Source organism: Sphaerodactylus townsendi, linkage group LG16, assembly GCF_021028975.2.
Source record: "Sphaerodactylus townsendi isolate TG3544 linkage group LG16, MPM_Stown_v2.3, whole genome shotgun sequence".
Classification (NCBI taxonomy): domain Eukaryota; kingdom Metazoa; phylum Chordata; class Lepidosauria; order Squamata; family Sphaerodactylidae; genus Sphaerodactylus; species Sphaerodactylus townsendi.
The window spans coordinates 8,652,719-8,671,754 of NC_059440.1; the positions used below are offsets into that span (position 1 = coordinate 8,652,719).

General features: G+C 46.2%; 2 protein-coding genes across 8 annotated transcripts in view; one reads left to right on the plus strand and one right to left on the minus strand.

The window, feature by feature from the left end:
* Window positions 1-783: 783 nt before the first annotated feature.
* Window positions 784-9,877, minus strand: TTC19 (tetratricopeptide repeat domain 19). Of its 3 annotated transcripts, none has more exons than XM_048518662.1 (10): window positions 9,575-9,877; window positions 8,954-9,054; window positions 8,226-8,336; window positions 6,870-6,908; window positions 5,822-5,878; window positions 4,474-4,535; window positions 3,366-3,460; window positions 2,971-3,125; window positions 1,678-1,840; window positions 784-1,248 (listed from the first exon to the last, which is right to left on the minus strand). In XM_048518662.1, exons 1-10 carry the CDS (start codon window positions 9,765-9,767, stop codon window positions 1,070-1,072), a joined length of 1,155 nt encoding a protein of 384 aa, XP_048374619.1. In that variant the 5' UTR covers window positions 9,768-9,877; the 3' UTR covers window positions 784-1,069. The 3 variants fall into 3 exon arrangements, with proteins under 3 accessions (XP_048374619.1, XP_048374617.1, XP_048374620.1); XM_048518660.1 differs by having other exon boundaries at window positions 2,971-3,128; XM_048518663.1 differs by lacking the exon at window positions 9,575-9,877 and adding an exon at window positions 9,340-9,382 and having other exon boundaries at window positions 2,971-3,128.
* Window positions 9,878-9,887: 10 nt separating this feature from the next.
* ZSWIM7 (zinc finger SWIM-type containing 7) overlaps window positions 9,888-19,036 on the plus strand; it is a 32,177-nt gene continuing 23,028 nt past the window's right edge. Inside the window, exons 1-3 of one of the 5 annotated variants that reach the window (XM_048518668.1) lie at window positions 13,168-13,279; window positions 16,339-16,473; window positions 18,637-18,740. In XM_048518668.1, the coding sequence (XP_048374625.1) occupies window positions 18,665-18,740 (76 nt within the window). In that variant the 5' untranslated portion in view covers window positions 13,168-13,279; window positions 16,339-16,473; window positions 18,637-18,664. Of the gene's footprint in view, window positions 10,008-12,855; window positions 13,091-13,160; window positions 13,280-16,338; window positions 16,474-18,636; window positions 18,741-19,036 lie in introns of those variants that run through there. The other 4 variants (XM_048518667.1, XM_048518669.1, XM_048518670.1 and 1 more) reach the window with 4 other exon arrangements.

Sequence of the window (19,036 nt, forward strand, 5' to 3'; positions counted from 1 at the left end):
GACACACCAGTGTTCAACACCTGTCAACACCTGAGTTTTACTCATATTTCATTTTTGTAATTATTTGATGTTCCTTTATATAGTAAATAGTGCTCCACATGATTGACTGTATTTTTGAAAAATAAATGAATATGTAAAGAATTGTTTCTCTCTTGTTCAGGGGGGAAGGGACACGCCAGCACAATCAAGTTAGGCATTTTTTCAATGTTTGACAAGCCGAGCACAAAAGGCTTGCCGTTACTGAATTGGGTAAACCTCCCCGACTGAAAACTGAAGTCCTTCTAGCTGCAAGCCAGTGTGGTGGTTCAGAGCAGGTGCACTCTAATCTGGAGTACCGGGTTTGATTCCCCACTCTGCCACTTGAGCTGTGGAAGCTTATCTGGGGAACTAGATTAGCTTGTGCATTCCAACACATGCCACCTTGGGCTGGTCACAGTTCTACGGCGCTCTCTCAGCCCCACCCACCTCATGAAAATATTCTTGGATTTATAGCTGCAGACAATAAAGGTTAGGAAGATTCCTGATTTGGTTGTTTCTAAATTCATGATGCCATCCAGGTACTAGTTTTTGCATATCATAAATGAGAAATGATGAACATTGCCTTGGTTCAGGAATAATGTCAGATAAGGGGTCATGTGAATGAATCCTGAATTTCTCAGAACAGAAGAGAATTGCTACTGTTCTTCAACTGAGGTGAAGATTCAAATACTTGTCATGAGGGGGGGAAGGGAAAGGAGATTGTAAGTCCCTTTGAGTTCCCTTATAGGAGAGAAAGGGGGGATATAAATCCAATTCTTCTTCAAGTTCAAACTTTATTTGGTACTAGATCTGAACTATTGCCTCTTGCCTCGTTTTCAAGTACAAGCTTTTCGAAGAGCCTCCTGGGGCACAGCACAAACGTCGTCCGGCTTTCCATGGTTCCACCTACCGAAAATCTCCTTCAGCTGGGAAGGCACTGGAGCCTTAACAGTTTTGCTCTGCCGCCTGTGCCGACGGAGCTCTTGCCGTGCCAAAAACAACAACCCAGCAGTTGCCCGATGCACAGATGCTGCACGGGGCAAAGCAAATCTCAGTCTTTTCCTCCTTCATCGCCTTTCTTTATTGAATTTTCTGCTGATCTTGCCAGCTTCTGCCTCCTGGCGAGTTCAGTTAATTCTTTCCGGATGTGTTGAACAACAGCGCCCTCTCCGGCTTCCTCTGCCCTCTTCAGAGCTTCTTTGTAGACTTGTCTGGCCTGGGAAAAGTCCTCTGTATTCAGAATGAGAAAGATTTGTGTTAGTCCTGGACCAAACGGCCCCTGGCAGAGGAGGAGAAGAAGAGGCTTCAGTGAAGGGGGAGGGCTTCTGTCATTCTCACTTCTCTGTTATGAGACCTACTAAGGGTTTTTTTCTTGCCATTTCTCAGCCGTGTTGGTTCAGCTGCAACAAGTGACCCAGACAGAGGGCGGGGAATCCCTCTTCTTCCTTGGCACAGCCTGCCTCCAGAGGGAGAAGCAGCCATGCTCACCAGCGCCCTTGCTGTCCCCAACTGCTCTGACTCACTCAGCCTGGAGACTATAACACAAACCTCTCTTGCAAACCTGGCCTTGCCCAAAGTTCATCTCTTTTGGTCTGTCACTCCTTGCCCTTCCCCGATAGTGGGCGCCCCACCCCACCCTGTTCCACCTTGCATCTTGACCTTTGTGCATTAGGATCCCGGCCAGGTTATTCAGTATGACGTAGGTTTCCGGGTGTTCAGTCTGTTGAGCCAGATCCGACGCTCTCTTCACACGAGCGTAGGCATCATCGTACCGCCCTTGAGCATCTATAGCAGTCGCCAAGTCATTCATCAAGACAATTGTCTGTGCCAGGAAAGAAGAAGAAGAGTTGGATTTATATCCCCCCTTTCTCTCCTGCAAGGAGACTCAAAGGGGCTGACAAACTCCCTTCCCTTCCCCCCTCACAACAAACACCCTGTGAGGCAGGTGAGGCTGAGAGAGCTCCGAAGAACTGTGACTAGCCCAAGGTCACCCAGCTGGTGTGTGTGGGAGTGCACAGGCTACTCTAGTTCCCCAGATAAGCCTCCACAGCTCAAGTGGCAAAGCGGGGAATCAAACCCGGTTCCTCCGGATTAGAGTACACCTGCTCTTAACCACTACGCCACTGCTGCTCCCAGAGTTTGGAACAGAAGTGTTAGACCACGAACTCCCAGGCAGAGAACATACATGACGGCACTGTTAGGTTTTTTTTACATTAAAAGATTAATAGTGACATCTCCAGGCAATGAATTCCCTGACCCCCCACCCCTTCCCACCTCCACCCTGCTAATGTTTCATTTCTTACAAGGAAATCAAGACAACACACCATCAAAGTCAGCCATTTGGGATCAGCCTGCACCCTCCCCGATCCGAGAACCATCTGAAGGTGGGCAGCCAGGAGCCATTCCAACAGTTGATCTACCTGCAAATGAGCAGGCTACCTGGCCCAGAATCTCAGGACTGTGTGGTGGTTGTGGGAATCCTGCCAGAGGGCTTGCTTGAAATGTTCCTGTAGGGACACAGGTGTCCCTGAATTTCAGAGAACGCTGCAACCTGTCCCCAGAACCTCTTCCTTCACACAGTCAAGTTTCCCATAAACTCAAAGCAAGCCCTGTGCAAAGATTCACCAAGAGCACGAAAAGCGCAAAGCTACCAGCCCAGTAAAGAGATCCAGAGTCTCCCAGAGGTGGGCTGTTCCTGGCCAAATGCTCCCCTCTGCTGGCAAAAGTAGTGCCCCAACAACAGAGTCAGGGGCCCTAGTGAAATGCAGACATCCAGTGGTTTTGTTTTCAAAACCAAGCCAAGTGTCTAGTCCTCAGAAATGTCAACAAGACCAACTTTTCACAGCTCCTTGTCCTTACCCATAACTAGCAGAAAAGGGAAAAAAAACCGCAGGTTATCTGCATGTGAACAGAAACGTGGAAATATCTTTTCTGTTGCCCTCTAACCCTCACCTGAGGATGCGTCTCCCCTTGAACCTCCGTGGAGATCTGCAACGCCCGCTCGTACAGTCTCTCGGCCGCAGCTGCCTGTTTGTGCGCCAGCAGATAACGGGCGTAGGAGTCTAAGCTCAGGCCGAGGAGGAGATGTGTGTCGATTTGCTCTTCCTCTGCTGGTGACAAGAGGGTTGTGTGTGCGCGAAGAATCATCCCTTCCCTTCTAAAATCACTCTCCTGGACTTAAACTTTGTGACTTTTTAAATGGACCAGGATCCTGAAGGAAAAACTCATGCCACAAATGTGCCTAGCTTTCACAGAAACATGGAAGACTCTCCCAGCCCAGAAGGCCACGGTGTGCCAGCCAGCCAAGCTTGCCCCCCCCCCCCACACACACACACACTCCCCTGTACCTGGTAAAGCATCAGTGGCCAAGCCCTTCTGCTTAGCAATTTTCTCTTCCAGGGTCAGGATACAGAACTGATAGCCAGCCAGTGCCAACTGTACTCTATACAAGAAAGGGACACTCCATCAGAAGATGCCATGGAAGCTCACTGCATTTGCCAACAATGTGTTACTTTCGCAAAGGTGCTATTGATCCTGTGTTGTGTTCCAATTTGAATGTGACAGTGCAAGGGAGGGAGCAAGGAAATTTTGGAAATGCCTCCAGGGCCAAGATCGCTTGCCTGAAGCGGCACAAGACACTGGAAGCCTCAGCTTTGATTCCCCTCCCCCACCCCATCCTCCCTTTTAAACAAGTGCTTATGCCTCTTCAAACATGCTAGCAAGTACCTGCCGAAATTGCAGAAGACAGATGGAAAGGTTATTCATCCCCAAAGGGTGAAGGGAAATGCCCTTTCATGGTCCCAAGCCACTCCCGACATCCAGCAGAAGTTAATGAAATTATACAAACTCAGAGATGTTTGCTTAAATCACACAATTGGTACAGGAAGTAGGGCTAATTTTTTTAAACAACTTCTGTTTTATAAAAACCTCGGTTGTCTTAAATTATAGCCTTTTGCTGTTTGTAATCGCTGCATAGGTTTTAATGGGTTCAGTGTTTTACGCTGTTGATTTTATGCGGTTGATTGCTGTTCGGTAGAACATCCCCGAAGGGCTCGAGGCGGCCTATAAGTCCAATTAATTAATTAATTAATTAATTAGGAAGTCAGCTTGCCGAGGCACAGTATTTTAATTCCTCGTGGCCCAGAGAAGTACCGTAAATAACAGATCTTGATTATTTGACTCTTGAACTCTTTCTTTAGCTCTCAGCATGGCAAAGTGGGACGCCATGCAGTTCTTGGACCCCACTCCCGGAACACCACCACCACCACCACCCCCAAACAGTGGAAACAGGAACCCCTGGGCTCCTGGTCCAGCTTAGGAGTTTGCTTAACCTGGGCTCCTCCCAGAATTCTGCATCAGCACCTGTGTCAGCATTTCAACAGAGGCAGGATAATGGATGCACACAAACAGACCGCCAAGAAGATGCATGCAGAGAGAGAGAGAGAAAGAGCTTACTGATCCTGAGCAGCGTAGATGCTGGCCAGCTTGAGGGACATCTCAATGATGGCGTTGTCGTCCTGCAGAGCAAGTAAGGAGAGCGGGGCTGCATGAAAGGAGGCCGCTAAAACAGCCTTCACGCTTTCCCTCCCAGAACAGCAGATGTTCTCATAACAGCAGCTCTTCCCAAGGAAGCAAATGGCCGTGGGCTGCATCATAAGGAAGGCGAGGCCGGAGGAGTTAGCAGCTGTCTTGAGCAGCAAAAATTATTCCGGGATGCAGCTCAGCCCAAAAACTTAGTAGATGTAAACCAGTGGTTCTCAACCTTCCTAATGCCGCGACCCTTTAATACAGTTCCTCATGCTGTGGTGAGCCCCAACCCTAACATTTATCCATTTTACAGATGGAGAACACCGATGCAGAGAGTCTTAGGTGACCCCTGTGAAAGGGTCGTTCGACCCACAAAGAGGTCCCAACCCCCAAGTTGAGAACCACTGGTGTAGAGGAATGAGGAACAGCACTCTGTGAATACTTGCAAAGTTTTTTAAGTCAATATTCTGTAAGTAGAAAAATTGTAATCTGTATAAAATATGACAAAAAATAGCACGTTTCCATATCTGGCAGAATTTATTCACGTGGACAAAGGAAACTCTGATCAGTCTCTGCTTTATTACAAATATCATTAAGTACAGTCCTTAAAGCTTACACCAGTGGTGGCGAACCTTTGGCACTCCAGATGTTATGGACTACAACTCCCATCAGCCCCTACAATTGGCCATGATTGCAGGGGCTGATGGGAATTGCAGTCCATAACATCCGGAGTGCCAAAGGTTCGCCACCACGGGCTTACACTCATGAAGACTAGACTGAACATATTACTTTTTAACATGAAAGCTGGATTAAATGAAATAGCAAATATTGCCTATAAGTTTGCCCCTTTCTTCCTGCTGCCATGATCAAGCATGCCAGAGTGGGTGGTGTGTTTGTGCGTGTGACTGTGGTTCAGGACAGAGGACCTGGTTCACATTTCCCCAGAACCTCTTCTTCAAAATTCTCAGGAGACTGGAGCTGAGGAAGGCTTCTCTCTGCTTGACGCCCTGGAGAGCTGCTGCCATTCAGAGCAGGCAATACTGGGAGCAGATGGACTCAAGGTCTGACTCAGCTTAAGGCAGCCCACAAGTTCACTTTCAAAGCTGACATAGACAGTTCTCTCCCCCACCCACCCACCCACCCCTGCCCTGCCCCCAGAGATAGCCATGCAGTTTGGCACTACTTCCAACATCTGCAGATTTTTGGATTCCAGAAATCTAAGGACCGGTTTTGCTGATATTAGGAGGCAGTGCTAGAAGGGGAGGGGGACCCTTACTTGCTTCATGTTTCCAGCCAGCAAGAGGCTCATGGCTGCCTTGAAGAGTTTTTCTGCCTGAAATCAAAACAGGGGAAACTGAGTGGAGAGGTCACAGCAGAGGAGAGAATCAGACATGGGCTGTGACTTAGTGCAAATAATAGAAGCAAGCCTTTATTGGCATAGACAGCAGTACAACAATAATAAAAACAGATTAAAAAGCATATACAATACAGGACGAACATGTTAGGACGAAGGAAATCTACCGGCATTTAGTAATTTCCAGGAGAAAGTCTGCCACTATCATACAGAGAGAAGGATCAGGGTTGTCCAACAAGTAGTGTAATCTAAATAAATCGGGGAGATTGGGTAAATGTAAAGGAGTGAGATTCACATACTTGGATCTGATTTCCTTGAATCTGAGACAGTGAAGTAATTGGTGGGCCAGAGATTCATCGTTACATGGGCACAATCTTTTAGCCTTTTCTTGCTTATTAAATCTGCCATGTAACAAGGCAGAAGGCATAACATTAAACCTGGCGAGCATTATGGCTCTCCTTTGAACAGGGTTTATTAAGCAATGAACAGGGTTTATTAAGCAACTGTGACTTAGTGGTAGACAGAGGCGTATCAGGGGGAAATGGCACCTGGGGACAAAACCTGCTCCTGGCGCCCCACCCCCACCCTGCTGCTGCAGTGGCCATCCAAGCCCCGCCTCCCTGCAGGCTGCCTCCTGCCCTCCCCGGTGCCCCCCCCCACGTGACCAAAAGGTCGGCGCCCGGGGACATGGGTTACCCCATGTCCCTTTAAGCGGTTCACCACTGGCACACAGAAGGCTCCAGGTTCGATCCCCAGCATTTCCAGTTAAAAGAACCGGGCAAAGGGTGATGTGAAAAACCTACTTGAGATCCTGAAGAATAGCTGCCAGTCTGAGTAGACTGACTTTGATGAACCAAAGCTTTGATTCCATATAAGGCAACTTCATGTGTTGACTCTGGACTCCCAAAAGGGCTCTCCCAGCCCATCCCCTTTAACGTGCAGTGGGAGTTTTCTTCTGGCGTTCACTTACGTGATCCAGCTGCCCCCGCAGAAAAGCCAGGTTTGCCATCTGCAGCATAGCAAAAGAAGAGTCTTTTTAGAGTAGATTTATACAACCATAACCATTTGGGATATCGGTTCATGCGCTCTTGAGAACAGGTTAAAAATCCAATTCCAGCCTTGATGCCCACTAAGCAGAGGTGTACTGGTGGGAAATAGCGCCCAGGGCAACATCTGCTCCGGGCACACACACACCCCCATGGCTGCGCCCATACACACACCCCATTTATCTTTGGAAACCACAGGAGCCGGCCTGCAGGGAGGCAGGGGTTGGGGGGGCACTCGGCAGCAGGTGCCACAGCAGCGGGTGGGCTCCTGCCCTCCCCAGCTCCCAGGGGGCCGGAATCCGGGCTGAAGCCAGGGCATACAGCTCACACCCCAGCACGGGCAGAGCCACTGTGCCCCAACCGGATCGCTGCGCTGCAGGGACGTGGCCGGTATCCCCCATGGCATGCACTCCATTAGCAGTATGCCACTGCTGCTAAGTCACCCTTCCACTAGTCACCCTTCCTCAGCCTGACCTATTTCCCAGGGCTGCCCTGAGGACAAAACGTAGACAAAGAGACAAAATTTTCAGGAGGCTCTTTAGAGGACTAATTCTTCCACTTGTGTATAAAAAGTAGGCAGGAAAGCTTCCTGGGGGAAGGGACAGATAAAAATAATGAAGATTACTGATTTTCCTTTTACTTTTTCCCATCCAGAGTGCACCAAATCTTACCACTGGTATCTTTTAAAACAGAGATGCCAAGTCTTTCTGAAAGACTGGAAATCCTTTGCGGACTACTTATTGAAAACTTATACAAACAGAGAAACAACGGCAGGATCCGGGACATAAATGAAAACAGTGTATTCGCACAGCTGTCAAACTCACAGTCCTCCAGATGTTATGGACTACAGTCTGGAGGGCCGCGAGTATGACACCTATGAATTAAGACAACTTTATAAGGACTAAAAGTGAAAAAAATTGAGATATTAATTATAAGCACGGAGTTAGATTTATGTTTGGATCCTTAGTGACGTAGCTGGAAGTCACCATATATGTGTGTAGGCATTTGTGTATTTTTTTCCTTTTCTTTTCATTTAGTATTATTATTATGGGGGAGGGGGACTAGATTGGGATTTTTTTCTTTATCTTCCTATGTATGTGCTATTTAGATGTGTAAAATTAAAAACACACACCACCCTCCTCTCTTAATCTATGGAGATGCTGACTATCCATTCTTAATAACAACTATTCCTTTCGTTTTACTGGCCTTTTTGAGTTCCTGAATTGCTTCCCTCATACCAATCTCCCTGTTGCAAAACACCGAGCTGTTCCCAGACAAACCGTGTCATACGTGTAGATGATGCCGTTCTTGTTGTCAGACTGGTGAGAGAGTCGAGCCGCTTCGTGCAGGAGCCTCTCAGCTTCTTCCAACTCTCCTTTCATGATGCAGAGCTGGAGGGGAAGGGAGAGAAAACCATCCCAAATCAACAAGCACAAAGCCCCAAATCTGTGAGGAAAGCTGGGAAGAAGGCACAACAAAATATGCACCAAACAGAGTGTTGTGGGTTTTCTGGGTTGTAGGGGCATGCTCCAGTAGCATTTTCTCCTGACGTTTCACCTGCATCTGTGGCTGGCATCTTCAGAGGATCTGATGGTAGTAAAGCAAGTGGAGTATACACACCTGTGGAATGGTATATATACTCCACTTGCTTTACTACCATCAAATGGTATATATACTCCACTTGCTTTACTACCATCAGATCCTCTGAAGATGCCAGCCAGATGCAGGCGAAACGTCAGGAGAAAACACTACTGGAACACGGCCATACAACCCAGAAAACCTACAACACTCCAGTGATTCCGGCCATGAAAGCCTTCGACAATACAAAAGATGCACCATCGATAGGTGCATGAAGGTGTCATAGGAAGAGGCACTGGAGGCAGCAGGGATAAAATGTATCATCAGAGGGGCTTGTGGGAGGGGGGGCAAAGTGACAAACTGCCAAGCCCCAAATCCAGGGCTGTTTTCCTTCTAAGACTCTTCCTGATTCCTCTTCCCGCAGCCTCACCTTTGCTTTTTTCAGCAAAAAAATTATTTCGTCTTCTGCACTGTCTTCTTTGACATCTTTCTCGGGTTTCTGTTCAGCTTCTTCCGAAAACAGAGAAAAAGCTGGGGAGAGAAGATCATCGCTTGATCATTCAGTGGGTGCTCTTGGGGGTGCATGTAGGGCAGAGGTGTCCTATTCTGGCGCTTCAGATTATTATTGTTGTTATTATTGTTGTTATTGTTGTTATTATTATTTATTAGTTTTATATACAATTTGTATACAAGTTTTGTATACAATTTTGACTACAATTCCCATCAATTAACAAATGCAAAATAGAATTACTTAGTACAAAAACAAGTATTTTGTACAAAAACTGCATAAAATTATTGTTTGTTTCTTTGCCCTACCACAGTCTTCACACGTTACTAGTGTCCAAAGTGTGATGCTCCGCCCCTTGGCCAAACCTGCGGCTCTCCAGATGTTCAGGAACTACAATTCCCATCAGCCCCTACCAGCATGGCCAATTGGCCATGCTGACAGAGGCTGATGGGAATTATAGTTCCTGAACATCTGGAGAGCCGCAGGTTCCCTATCCCTGGGCTACACTCAGCACGCGGCCTTCTCGAAACTCCGCCCACTTGCCTGATAGGGCGAGGCTGACAACCAGGGGCGTGGCTCCGCCGTCGGGCGTTTGCGTGTTCCGCCCGCCGTCGGGTCGAGGCCTCGCCTTTGCTTGGAGATGGCGCCGGCCCAGGTCTCGCTGGGCGGCCGTTAGAAGCGGCGGGACCCTCCACCTTCCGCGCGGCAGGAATCGAAACAGCGCCAACAGCGACATGACCCCTTTAAGAAAAGGAGGGTGACCTTGTTACGGTTTCCCCCGCCATGTGACGCGAGAGGAAGCGGAACACAAAAGTATCCGGAAATAATGTAATGCGTCATTTCCGCCTTCCCTTCCCTTTCAGAAATAGCTGAAAACTGGCGGGCAAAATGAAATAAAAAGGTTATGGTCACATGGCGTTCCCTTTTTTAAAAAAATTAAGTTGTGTTAAGAGCGCCTCGTCATCACGTGATCAAGGTTAGTCTCTCCGAGGGCTCCAGTGAGCGCTGGTTGCTAAGGGCTGTTGCTAGGCAACGGAGATGGGGATGCTGCGATCTGATGCAGATGCAGTTAGGCACGAAGGGTATCCTTACTGCTGATGAGGACAGCCTTCAAATGGGGATGGAGATTTCACCTGATCTCTAGACGACGCAGAGATCAGCCCCCTTTGAGAAAATGTCGGCTTTGCAGGGTGGGATAAAAAATATTATACTCTGCTGAGGTCCTTCCCTTACCTACACCCCCTTCCTAGCCAAGTCCCACTCCCAGATCTCCCCAACTTTTAAATTATGATTTATTTTCTGGAACAGACAGCGTAGAGAAACCAGAGGCAATCCAATCATGCTCCTCTCAGATACTGATCGAAACATGCATCTCCAGAATTAAAATACAATAAAATAAATGTTACAGAGAGATGTGAACAATTGTCCCTTTAATTCATTGCCCCGTCCTGTTGATTGTATTGATTCTCTGGGTTGTAATCCTTCAGTCCTAGGAAGAAAGGCAGATTATAAAAAATGTAAATAATAAATAAAATGGGGTATTGTAACTGTTTTACCCAGTTTGCAAAGTCTTACAAAAATAACATTGGGCACACAAATATGTATTTTATTTTAATCAGGTGTGTGTTAGGTTTTTTGTTAAATAGCAATGTGCCTGTTCTTGATAACAAAAACATATTTGTTTGACTACATTATAGTCACTACAATAAAGCAAAGAAAACAGCTTTCGGCTCTGTTTTTTGTAGCAAATAAAGGAAGGCAGCAACTTGATCAGACTAAATCTGGTGTATTTCATAGCATTGAGCCCATTTTTTTACAACAAATTTTCTTTGCTGATGAAGGAAGGAAGGAAGATGAAACATGTAGACAAACTCACTTTTGTAATCCACTTATATATGTGAATTAGAACTTAGTATATTACAGTTTTTCCAGGATCTTGTTTGCATCACTGCTGCATTGCTTTTCAAATCTCGGTTTATGTCTTGTATGGAATCTGTATGTCATTTGTATTACTTATTAAGTTATTCATTAGTTTCTCTTGGGGACCAATATATATTTATTAATCTGTACACTTGTTTCCCGCCCATCACTGAACTCCCTGGGCATTTGACTGAAATTCAGGACAAAAGTAGAATGAACTCATATTTACTGAGGATCCCATCACACATTGGGTGAAATAAACTGCTCTTCATCAAGCTACAATAAAGCTGATATTTTTCTAGCATAAATTTTTGTGGACTAGAGGCCACTTCATTAAATATATTTATTCATTAACATTATTGCCTTTCTCACTTTCTCAAGGCAGGTTACACAGAGTAAAGTGTGCCGAGTGCAATACAATGGAATTGGTACAATGATTATACCAAATCAATCAATCAATCAATAATAAGTTAAATACAATCTGCAGGATTGGGTTTTGGCAGCAACACAATAGGATTTGGATTGTAGAAATCTGAAACAGCCCTAAACAGTCTGGGGTCTTCATATCTGCAGGACTGCCTCTCCCAATAAAGCCCGCAAAGAATGCTGTGATCAGCAAATAGCAACTTATTGCTGATCCTCAGCTTGAAAAATGTCCAACTGTCTTCAAACGCAGTCTTTTCAGCTCTGGCTCCAGCCTGGTGGAATTATTTTACAACTGAGACCCAGGCCTTGTGAGCCTACATCCGTTCCATAGGGCCTGTAAAACTGAGTTGTCCACCAGGCAGTTGGAGGGCAGTGACACTATCCATCTTGACTGGCCTCCCATTCTCCCTTCCCCGCTCTGTTGGGGTTTTACTATTGTCAGTTATGGTGCCAAAACCGGACATTTTTTTAGTTGTATTTATAGTTGTAGTTTATTGTAGTTGTATTTATTGTTTTATTGCTGCAATATTGTGTTTTGAATGTTATAAGCCACTCTGAGTCTCTCTCGAGAGGAACAAAGTGAGCTAAAAATCTGATAAAATAAGGAAACCTGAAACAAAACATAATTATTTAATCATGACACGTTAAAAGATGCAGAAATTATATAGTTGGAGCGTACCAGCAGCAGCAGTCAATACACAGTGTAGTCCACAGCCCCTGTCCTTTTACCAAAGCATCTTTCTGAACCATTTCATATAAAAATGTCCTTATGAATAATTCTGCTTTGCATAGTTTCTGGAAAGCCAGGAGAGGGAGCTTTCCAAATCTTGTCAAGCAGGCTATTCCTTGAGGAGGGGGCCACAATGTATGCATATAAACAGCTGCTGCGTGAGATGGATTTGCAGTTGGCAGACACATAGATATACATGGTTAAGGAAAAAGCAGTTTTAAACAACCATTATGTGTGTGTGTGTGTGTGTGAGAGAGAGAGAGAGAGAGAGAAAAGCATACACGGGTGCCAACTGAGGATCTCCCTTGTGATTTGACTGAATTGGTTCCAATCCACAAAATCTTCAGCTGAGAGAGAGGCTGCACAGAGGAGCAAACGGAAGTTCCTATGCCCCCACCCCACCAACGACCAAAACATTTTTTTCTGCACCAGGTCATTGGTACCTTTAGCCCCCCCCCCCGCCTGGCCCCCCTGGGACCCCCCTCCCCGCCCCGCCCTGATCGGGTGCCGCAGCTGAGGAGAATCTGTCCCTCGGGAGAGCCCGCCCCCCCCCCCACTCCCCTGGACCACGCCACGCTGACCGCCACCTTCGCACGAGACCGCACGTCGAGGTTGTGGCGTGTCCGAGCCTCTTTGGGCAGGGGAGCCGCTGGGGACGCTGCTGCCCTCCAGTGGCCAAAGGTGTGAATTACAAGCGCAACCCCCCTCCCCCCACAACGCGGCATTTCTCAGGTTATAGTTGCTATAATGTGACGTGTTGGGGCCTCTTTGGGAAGGGGAGCCGCTGCGGAGGGCTCCCCGAGCGCTGCCACGCTCTCCCGAGATCGTGGTAACACTCTCCGAGATCGTTGTAACGCTGCCCGAGAACGCGCTAAGGCTGCCTGAGATCGTTGCGACGCTGTCCGAGAACGTGCTGAGCCTGCCGGATATCGTTGTAAGGCTGCCAGGAGAGCGTTGTAACACTGTCCGAGATCGTGCTAACGGTGCGGGAGAGTCGCTCCCCCTTCCTAGTTCAGCTCCGCCCAGCTCCACCTCCTCCTCCCAAATCGCCCACCCGGTCCCTCCTTCCCCGGCGGGTCCCCCTTCCTTGCAAGCCGCTCCCGCCACGACCCCCTGCGATTTGGCAAGAAAAGGAGGAGGGCGTCCGTTTGGAGCAGCCTCAAGATCCTCTGGTCAGTTTCCTGGTCCGTTTCCTGGCTCCTTTTTGGGATCCCCAGTTTCTTCCCCCCGACAAGTTTGGGGAAAGGGAGGCGGGGCGCCGGCGGGAAAGAGCTCCCAGGTGCCTTAAAAAAAATTTCCCCCCTATTTGACGTCGGCAGCAGCCCCCCCCCCCCCCGTGGCGTTATAACGACAGGAAGGGTCGATAAAGCCCCCTTCTCCCCAGCCCCCTCGGTGGCGTTATAACGACGCTCGGTGTTGCTGTAACGACAGTGAGAGTCGATATAACGACGCCGGCAGCCCCTTTCCCCGCCCCCTCGGGGTCGTTATATGGATCCTCCCTGTCGTTATAACTACCCCGAGGGAGTGGGGAAAGGGTGCTGCTGCCGGCGGTGCCGTTTGGGAAAGGGCGGAGGGGGGGCGGCATCCCACGGGGGCGGGGCTTGCCCTCCTCCCCGTGAAGCCAATGACGGAAGCCCCTCCCCGTCGCCTCCTGGCCAATGGCCGCGCCTTTGGCCCGAGACAGCGCGCCATCTCCCATGGTCTGGAGTCCACTCTGTTCCTGAGAGCTCTGCCACCCACTTCTCCGGCTTGTCTCTGAGGCCAGAGTCACTGGTCCAGGTGAATCTGTTGGTAGAGACTGACAGGGTGAAAATGGACCACATTGCTCTAGACTGCAGGTGGTGGGTCACATTTTTGACCCCATGAAAATTCCCCAGCAAGCAGAAAGCTAGCTCACCAAACAAAGGCAGGCACTCCTGACTTGCTAGTTTTCTCTTTGCGAGGAGAGTTACAAAAAACACAAAAGAAAATTCAAAAGTAGACTCTTCTACCCTGTTTCCCCTAATATAAGACATCCCCGAAAAATAAGACATAGTAGAGGTTTTGCTGAAGTGCGAAATATCAGGCATCCCCCGAAAGTAAGAGGTAGCAAAGTTTTTGTTTGGAAGCATGCCCGACGAACAGAACACAGGAAAAATAAGACATCCCCTGAAAATAAAACATAGCACATCTTTGGGAGCAAAAATTAATATAAGACGCTGTCTTATATTCGGGGAAACACGGTACCTCCTAGCAGCTAAAACGTAGCCCATTTTCCTACCATGTCCTCTTCTATCTGTGAATCAAGTCGCAGAGTCATCTGGAGGGGTGATATTCATCTCGACCCTACTCTGTCTCTTAGAAATCCCTCCCTTAAGTCAAATGCAACGTACGATTCCTGCCAAAGCCTTTCTGCAGTCAATCACTCGCAACTTTGGTTTGCAGGCACTGCTGTTGCTGATTCTGTGTTCATGACGAGTAGAAACTTCATATTTTTTAAAGAAAGGGTAATGAAAGCAGAAGGGTTTTTTTGTTTTGCAGGTGGCGGTGTTTAAATACCTGAGCTGGTGGCCATTGATCCAGACACAGTCTTCTTTTATTTTTGGTGGGTGTGGTGATAGAGACTAGGCCACAGTTGTCTTCTGTGAATAAGGGATTTTTTTAAAAAAAAATCAGTTTATTTCAGCTTTATGGTATAATGTGAATCACACCTTTTCTGGTGCTAAGTCCGAAGTAACATAAGAACATAAGAACTAGCCTGCTGGATCAGACCAGAGTCCATCTCGTCCAGCTCTCTGCTCCTCGCAGTGGCCCACCAGGTGCCTTTGGGAGCTCACGTGCAGGATGTGAAAGCAATGGCCTTCTGCTGCTGCTGCTGCTCCTGAGCACCTGGTCTGCTAAGGCATTTGCCATCTGAGATCAAGGAGTATCAAGATTGGTAGCCAGAGATCGACTTCTCCTCCATAAATCTGTCCAAGCCCTTTTTAAAGCTATCCAGGTTAGTGGCCATCACCACCTCCTGTGGCAGCATATTCCAAACACCAATCACACGTTGTGTGAAGAAGTGTTTCCTTTTATTAGTCCTAATTCTTCCCCCCAGCATTTTCAAGGAATGCCCCCTGGTTCTAGTATTGTGAGAATCAAGTATATTAAAATTAAATCTACCCAAAGTAAAACTGCCAGAAGCACACAGCCAGTTCGGTCTGAAATTGTAGGTTGCTGCTTCTTTTAATTATAAATTGGTGACCTGTGAATTACAAAGAGGCTCTAATATATAGGCATCTGCTCATGGAGTATAAGAACTAACATTTGTTGCTGCTGTTTAAGCCAGGGCTTGCCTGCAGTCACTCCTGCCTCCCCTATTGGCAGATTCTAGATCATCCGTTCCAAGCTTTTGGACGTGATGATTATTTTCAGGGATCTACCTCTGTCTCCACATTGGGGTTTCGCTGTCTGTGGCTGACAGAGGAGGACAAAACAAACCCATGAACCAGACCTCAGTGTTCATCCTAAATATTAATAACCCAGAGGTCAGACTCCCAGGATCTTTTCCTTCAGCCAGAATGGCTTGTCTTTATTTGCCAAACATGCAACATAGTTCTAAGAAAAGTCTGTGTAGGGGACTGATAATTCTTTGCTTGTTTTGAGGAGCAGCCAGGCAAACTGCATTAACTTTATCTCTCCTTCAACCTTCCAGTATATTAATTTCTCTTCCTATCTAGTTTCTTTTCCTCTGCTCATTTCTTTGTTTCGGAGGGCTTTCCTTCATAAAGTAGTCTGATAGGCAACAGATTGCAGAGTTGGTTTCAAATAAGTAAGAGGGTCAAACTTGCGGCCCTCCAGATGTTATGGTATAATGCATGATGCTGGCAGGGGGTGATGGGAACTGTAGTCCATAACATCTGGAGGGGCGCGAGTTTGACACCTGTGGATTAGACAAAGAAACAAACAAGATAAATCTGACTTCAGAGGAGTCAAACATTGGTGGAGGGGTATATGGGGTCAGCAAGTGTATGGGGTCAGCAAGTGTCTGCCTTCTCTTCCAAAAGAGCCTAGGATAAAAATTAACTCTTGTTTAAGTTTCAATTTTTTCCCCTACTAATCCTGCTTCTATTCTGGTTGTGGCGGGTTTTCCGGGCTGTGTGGCCATGATCTGGGAGATCTTGTTCCTAACATTTCGCCTTCATGTTAGACACACAGTTTTATAATGACTTAAAGTTGTGTAAATGTAACGTTTCGATGGGATATATAGGAACAAGATCTACCAGACCACGGCCACACAGCCCGGAAAACCCGCCACAACCAGTTGAATCCGGCCGTTAAAGCCTTGGACAATATCCTGCTGCTATGCCTTTGCCATTCAGATTTCCACGCAGAAGTTTAATAGGTAAGAATTTCATGGCATTGGAGAAAAGCTTCCTCATCTTATGTTCTGACTGCCGGACTTTGTAAAGACACAGACGCCAGCTCAGTAAAACAATAACAAAATATTACCAACTTTACCTGTATAAGCATTGAGATATGTACCTTTTCATTTTGGGAGACGTATTTTTTTGCACCTTTTTCAATGTTGGTGTACTGAGTTTGGTGATGTGGAAGTCCTCTGCCAGCGTGGTGTAGCAGTTAAGAGCAGGTGGATTCTAACCTGGAGAACCGGGTTTGATTCCCCACTCCTCCACCTGAGTGGCAGAGACTTATCTGGTGAACCAGATGTGTTTCCCCCTCCAACATTCCTGCTGGGTGACCTTGGGCTAGTCACAGTTCTTCTGAACTCTCTCAGCCCCATTTACCTCACAAGGTGTCTGTTGTGGGGAGAGGCAGGGAAAGGAGCTTGTAAGCTACCTTGAGTCTCCTTACAGGAGAGAAAGGTGGGGTATAAATCCAAACTCTTATTCTTCTAAAACCCTGGAGAGCAGCTGCCAGCCTCAGTAGCAGTATAGACTTTGATGAACCAAGGGTCTGACTCCATAGAAGACAGCTTCATGCCATGTCTTCATGTCGCTTTGATGCCATTTTTAAGTCATTTGCATGTTAGACACCCAGTTTTATAATGATTTAAAGTTGTGTAAAGTTAACATATACATACATATTACATTATAAAGATTTGAAAACCATCCTTGTTTTAGGACAAGCGAATTAGCCTTTTGAGTGCAAAAGTGGATTGATTGTACCATCTTTTGAGTGTGCCCGCTCTGTGGGTTCCTAAGCTTAAATTATATTTTTCCCAATTTATTAATTTATTTATAACACCAAGTACGTGTTTGTTCGCGTATCAAACATTATTAAAAATTCCAATATTATGTCTACATATATACAACATGTATCTTAAATCAACATGTTAAAATACTTCCTTCCCTTTAACATCATACACCATTCATAGAATAAATCAAATATTATACAAAACAAAAATGTCCATCTTTCTTCCTGTTGATTTCTTACCTTATTCTGACAATGCTTTAATAAGTTAACTTCCTGCTAGCACTAACTCTAAAACAAAATATATCTGGCCAGAAATAAACCACTATTTCTAGCTGCTTCTTACCTTCTTTTATTATCATTTGAATTTTCCCTTATATAATTCCACACAAAAAAAACAAATGTGTGTAATGTAATATATTAGAATCAAAGAAGCACTAAACCAATATATGTATATATATATAACTTATTTTTTGACAAATTCTAACACATCAATTCATATGGAACATATATTTTTATCCAAATTTATAAGCATTCAGTAATAAGTAGAACCAGTTTATTGAACCAGATCCTTATATAATTCCAACCATGATATTTATAACTTAAATTATACTATACGGGTAAAGAGCATTTTACAACTTTCTCTAAATTAAATCTGCATCACCTATTACAATAATTCACCATATCTTTACAGCCCTTCCTATTGTCCATATATTTTAGAAATGGCGACCAATTTTCAATAAAGTCCTTAATATTCTTGTTCTTGACCAATAATGATTGTTTGTCACTTGCAGCATGTTTCAATAGTTCATTCAGCCAGTCTTCACTTGTTGGGGTTCTCTCCGATTTCCACTTTTTGGCTAATTTACTTGAATCTGGTTGCTAAGGGGTGCAATATTTTATTGGTGGATCAATATTTTATTGGTGGATCAAATTGCTTTGTGATGACATGTTTATTTGAAGGTGCCTTGATGTGTGCTTTCTAACTGGACAAGCTAGCATATATATAGACGGGACTGGGAAGGCACATCTGTTCTCTCTTTCTGTCCGTTTTCATCCTTCTGGCCTTTGACGCTGTCAAGCAAAGGCTTCACGGTGGACATGTGCTGGGCTTGAAATGTCCAGAGCGTACTCAGCAGTATGAAGATATCTGAGAACTTCTTTCCGCTCAATTAAAAACAAATGAAACCAAGCTTTGTCAAGGTTAAATAAATGGCGCCCTCGCCTTGCCCTTTCCTGGCGAACCGCTCGATTGTCCTCCGAAAGGGGAGAGGCGGCGTAGAAATTTAATAAAATAAAAATAATAACGTAAATCCCTTCATAACAATCCTGCGTGTGTTTGTTTCTTCTGCAGAGAAGGGGATCCGTGAGTCGGCCTCGCGATGGACGCCACTCTGCCAGCCGTGGCCGAGGAATTGTTGAGAGAGATCGAAAAAGCTTTCCAAGAGACTTCGCACGGTATGTGAGGAGATACAGAACCTCCTTCAAGGCAGCATCGTAATCCCAGTAATCTATTCCACTGTGTCCCACCCTTCCTTCTGTGAACTCGGGGTGGCATACTGTAGGTCCCTCATATTCATTTTATCCTCACGGTATCCCAGTGAGGTAGGTCAAATTGTGGGCTAGGCCCAAGTTCGGAGGGGGAGGAAGAGGAATTTGGATTTGTACCTCACCTTTCTTTCCTGTAAGGAGACTCAAGGTGGCTTACAAACTCCTTTCCCTTCCTCTCCCTACCACAGACATGCTGTGAGGTA

What these genes read in the sequence shown, in the direction of transcription:
- TTC19 (XM_048518660.1), bottom strand. Translation starts at nt 9,767, where the DNA reads ATGTCGCTGTTGGCGCTGTTTCGATTCCTGCCGCGCGGAAGGTGGAGG. An exon ending in ATCTACGCTGCTCAGGATCA is followed by an intron (nt 3,461 to 4,473) that starts GTAAGCTCTTTC and finishes TTTCTTGTATAG; the next exon opens with AGTACAGTTGGCACTGGCTG. An exon ending in CGGGATCCTAATGCACAAAG is followed by an intron (nt 1,249 to 1,677) that starts GTCAAGATGCAA and finishes TTCTGAATACAG; the next exon opens with AGGACTTTTCCCAGGCCAGA.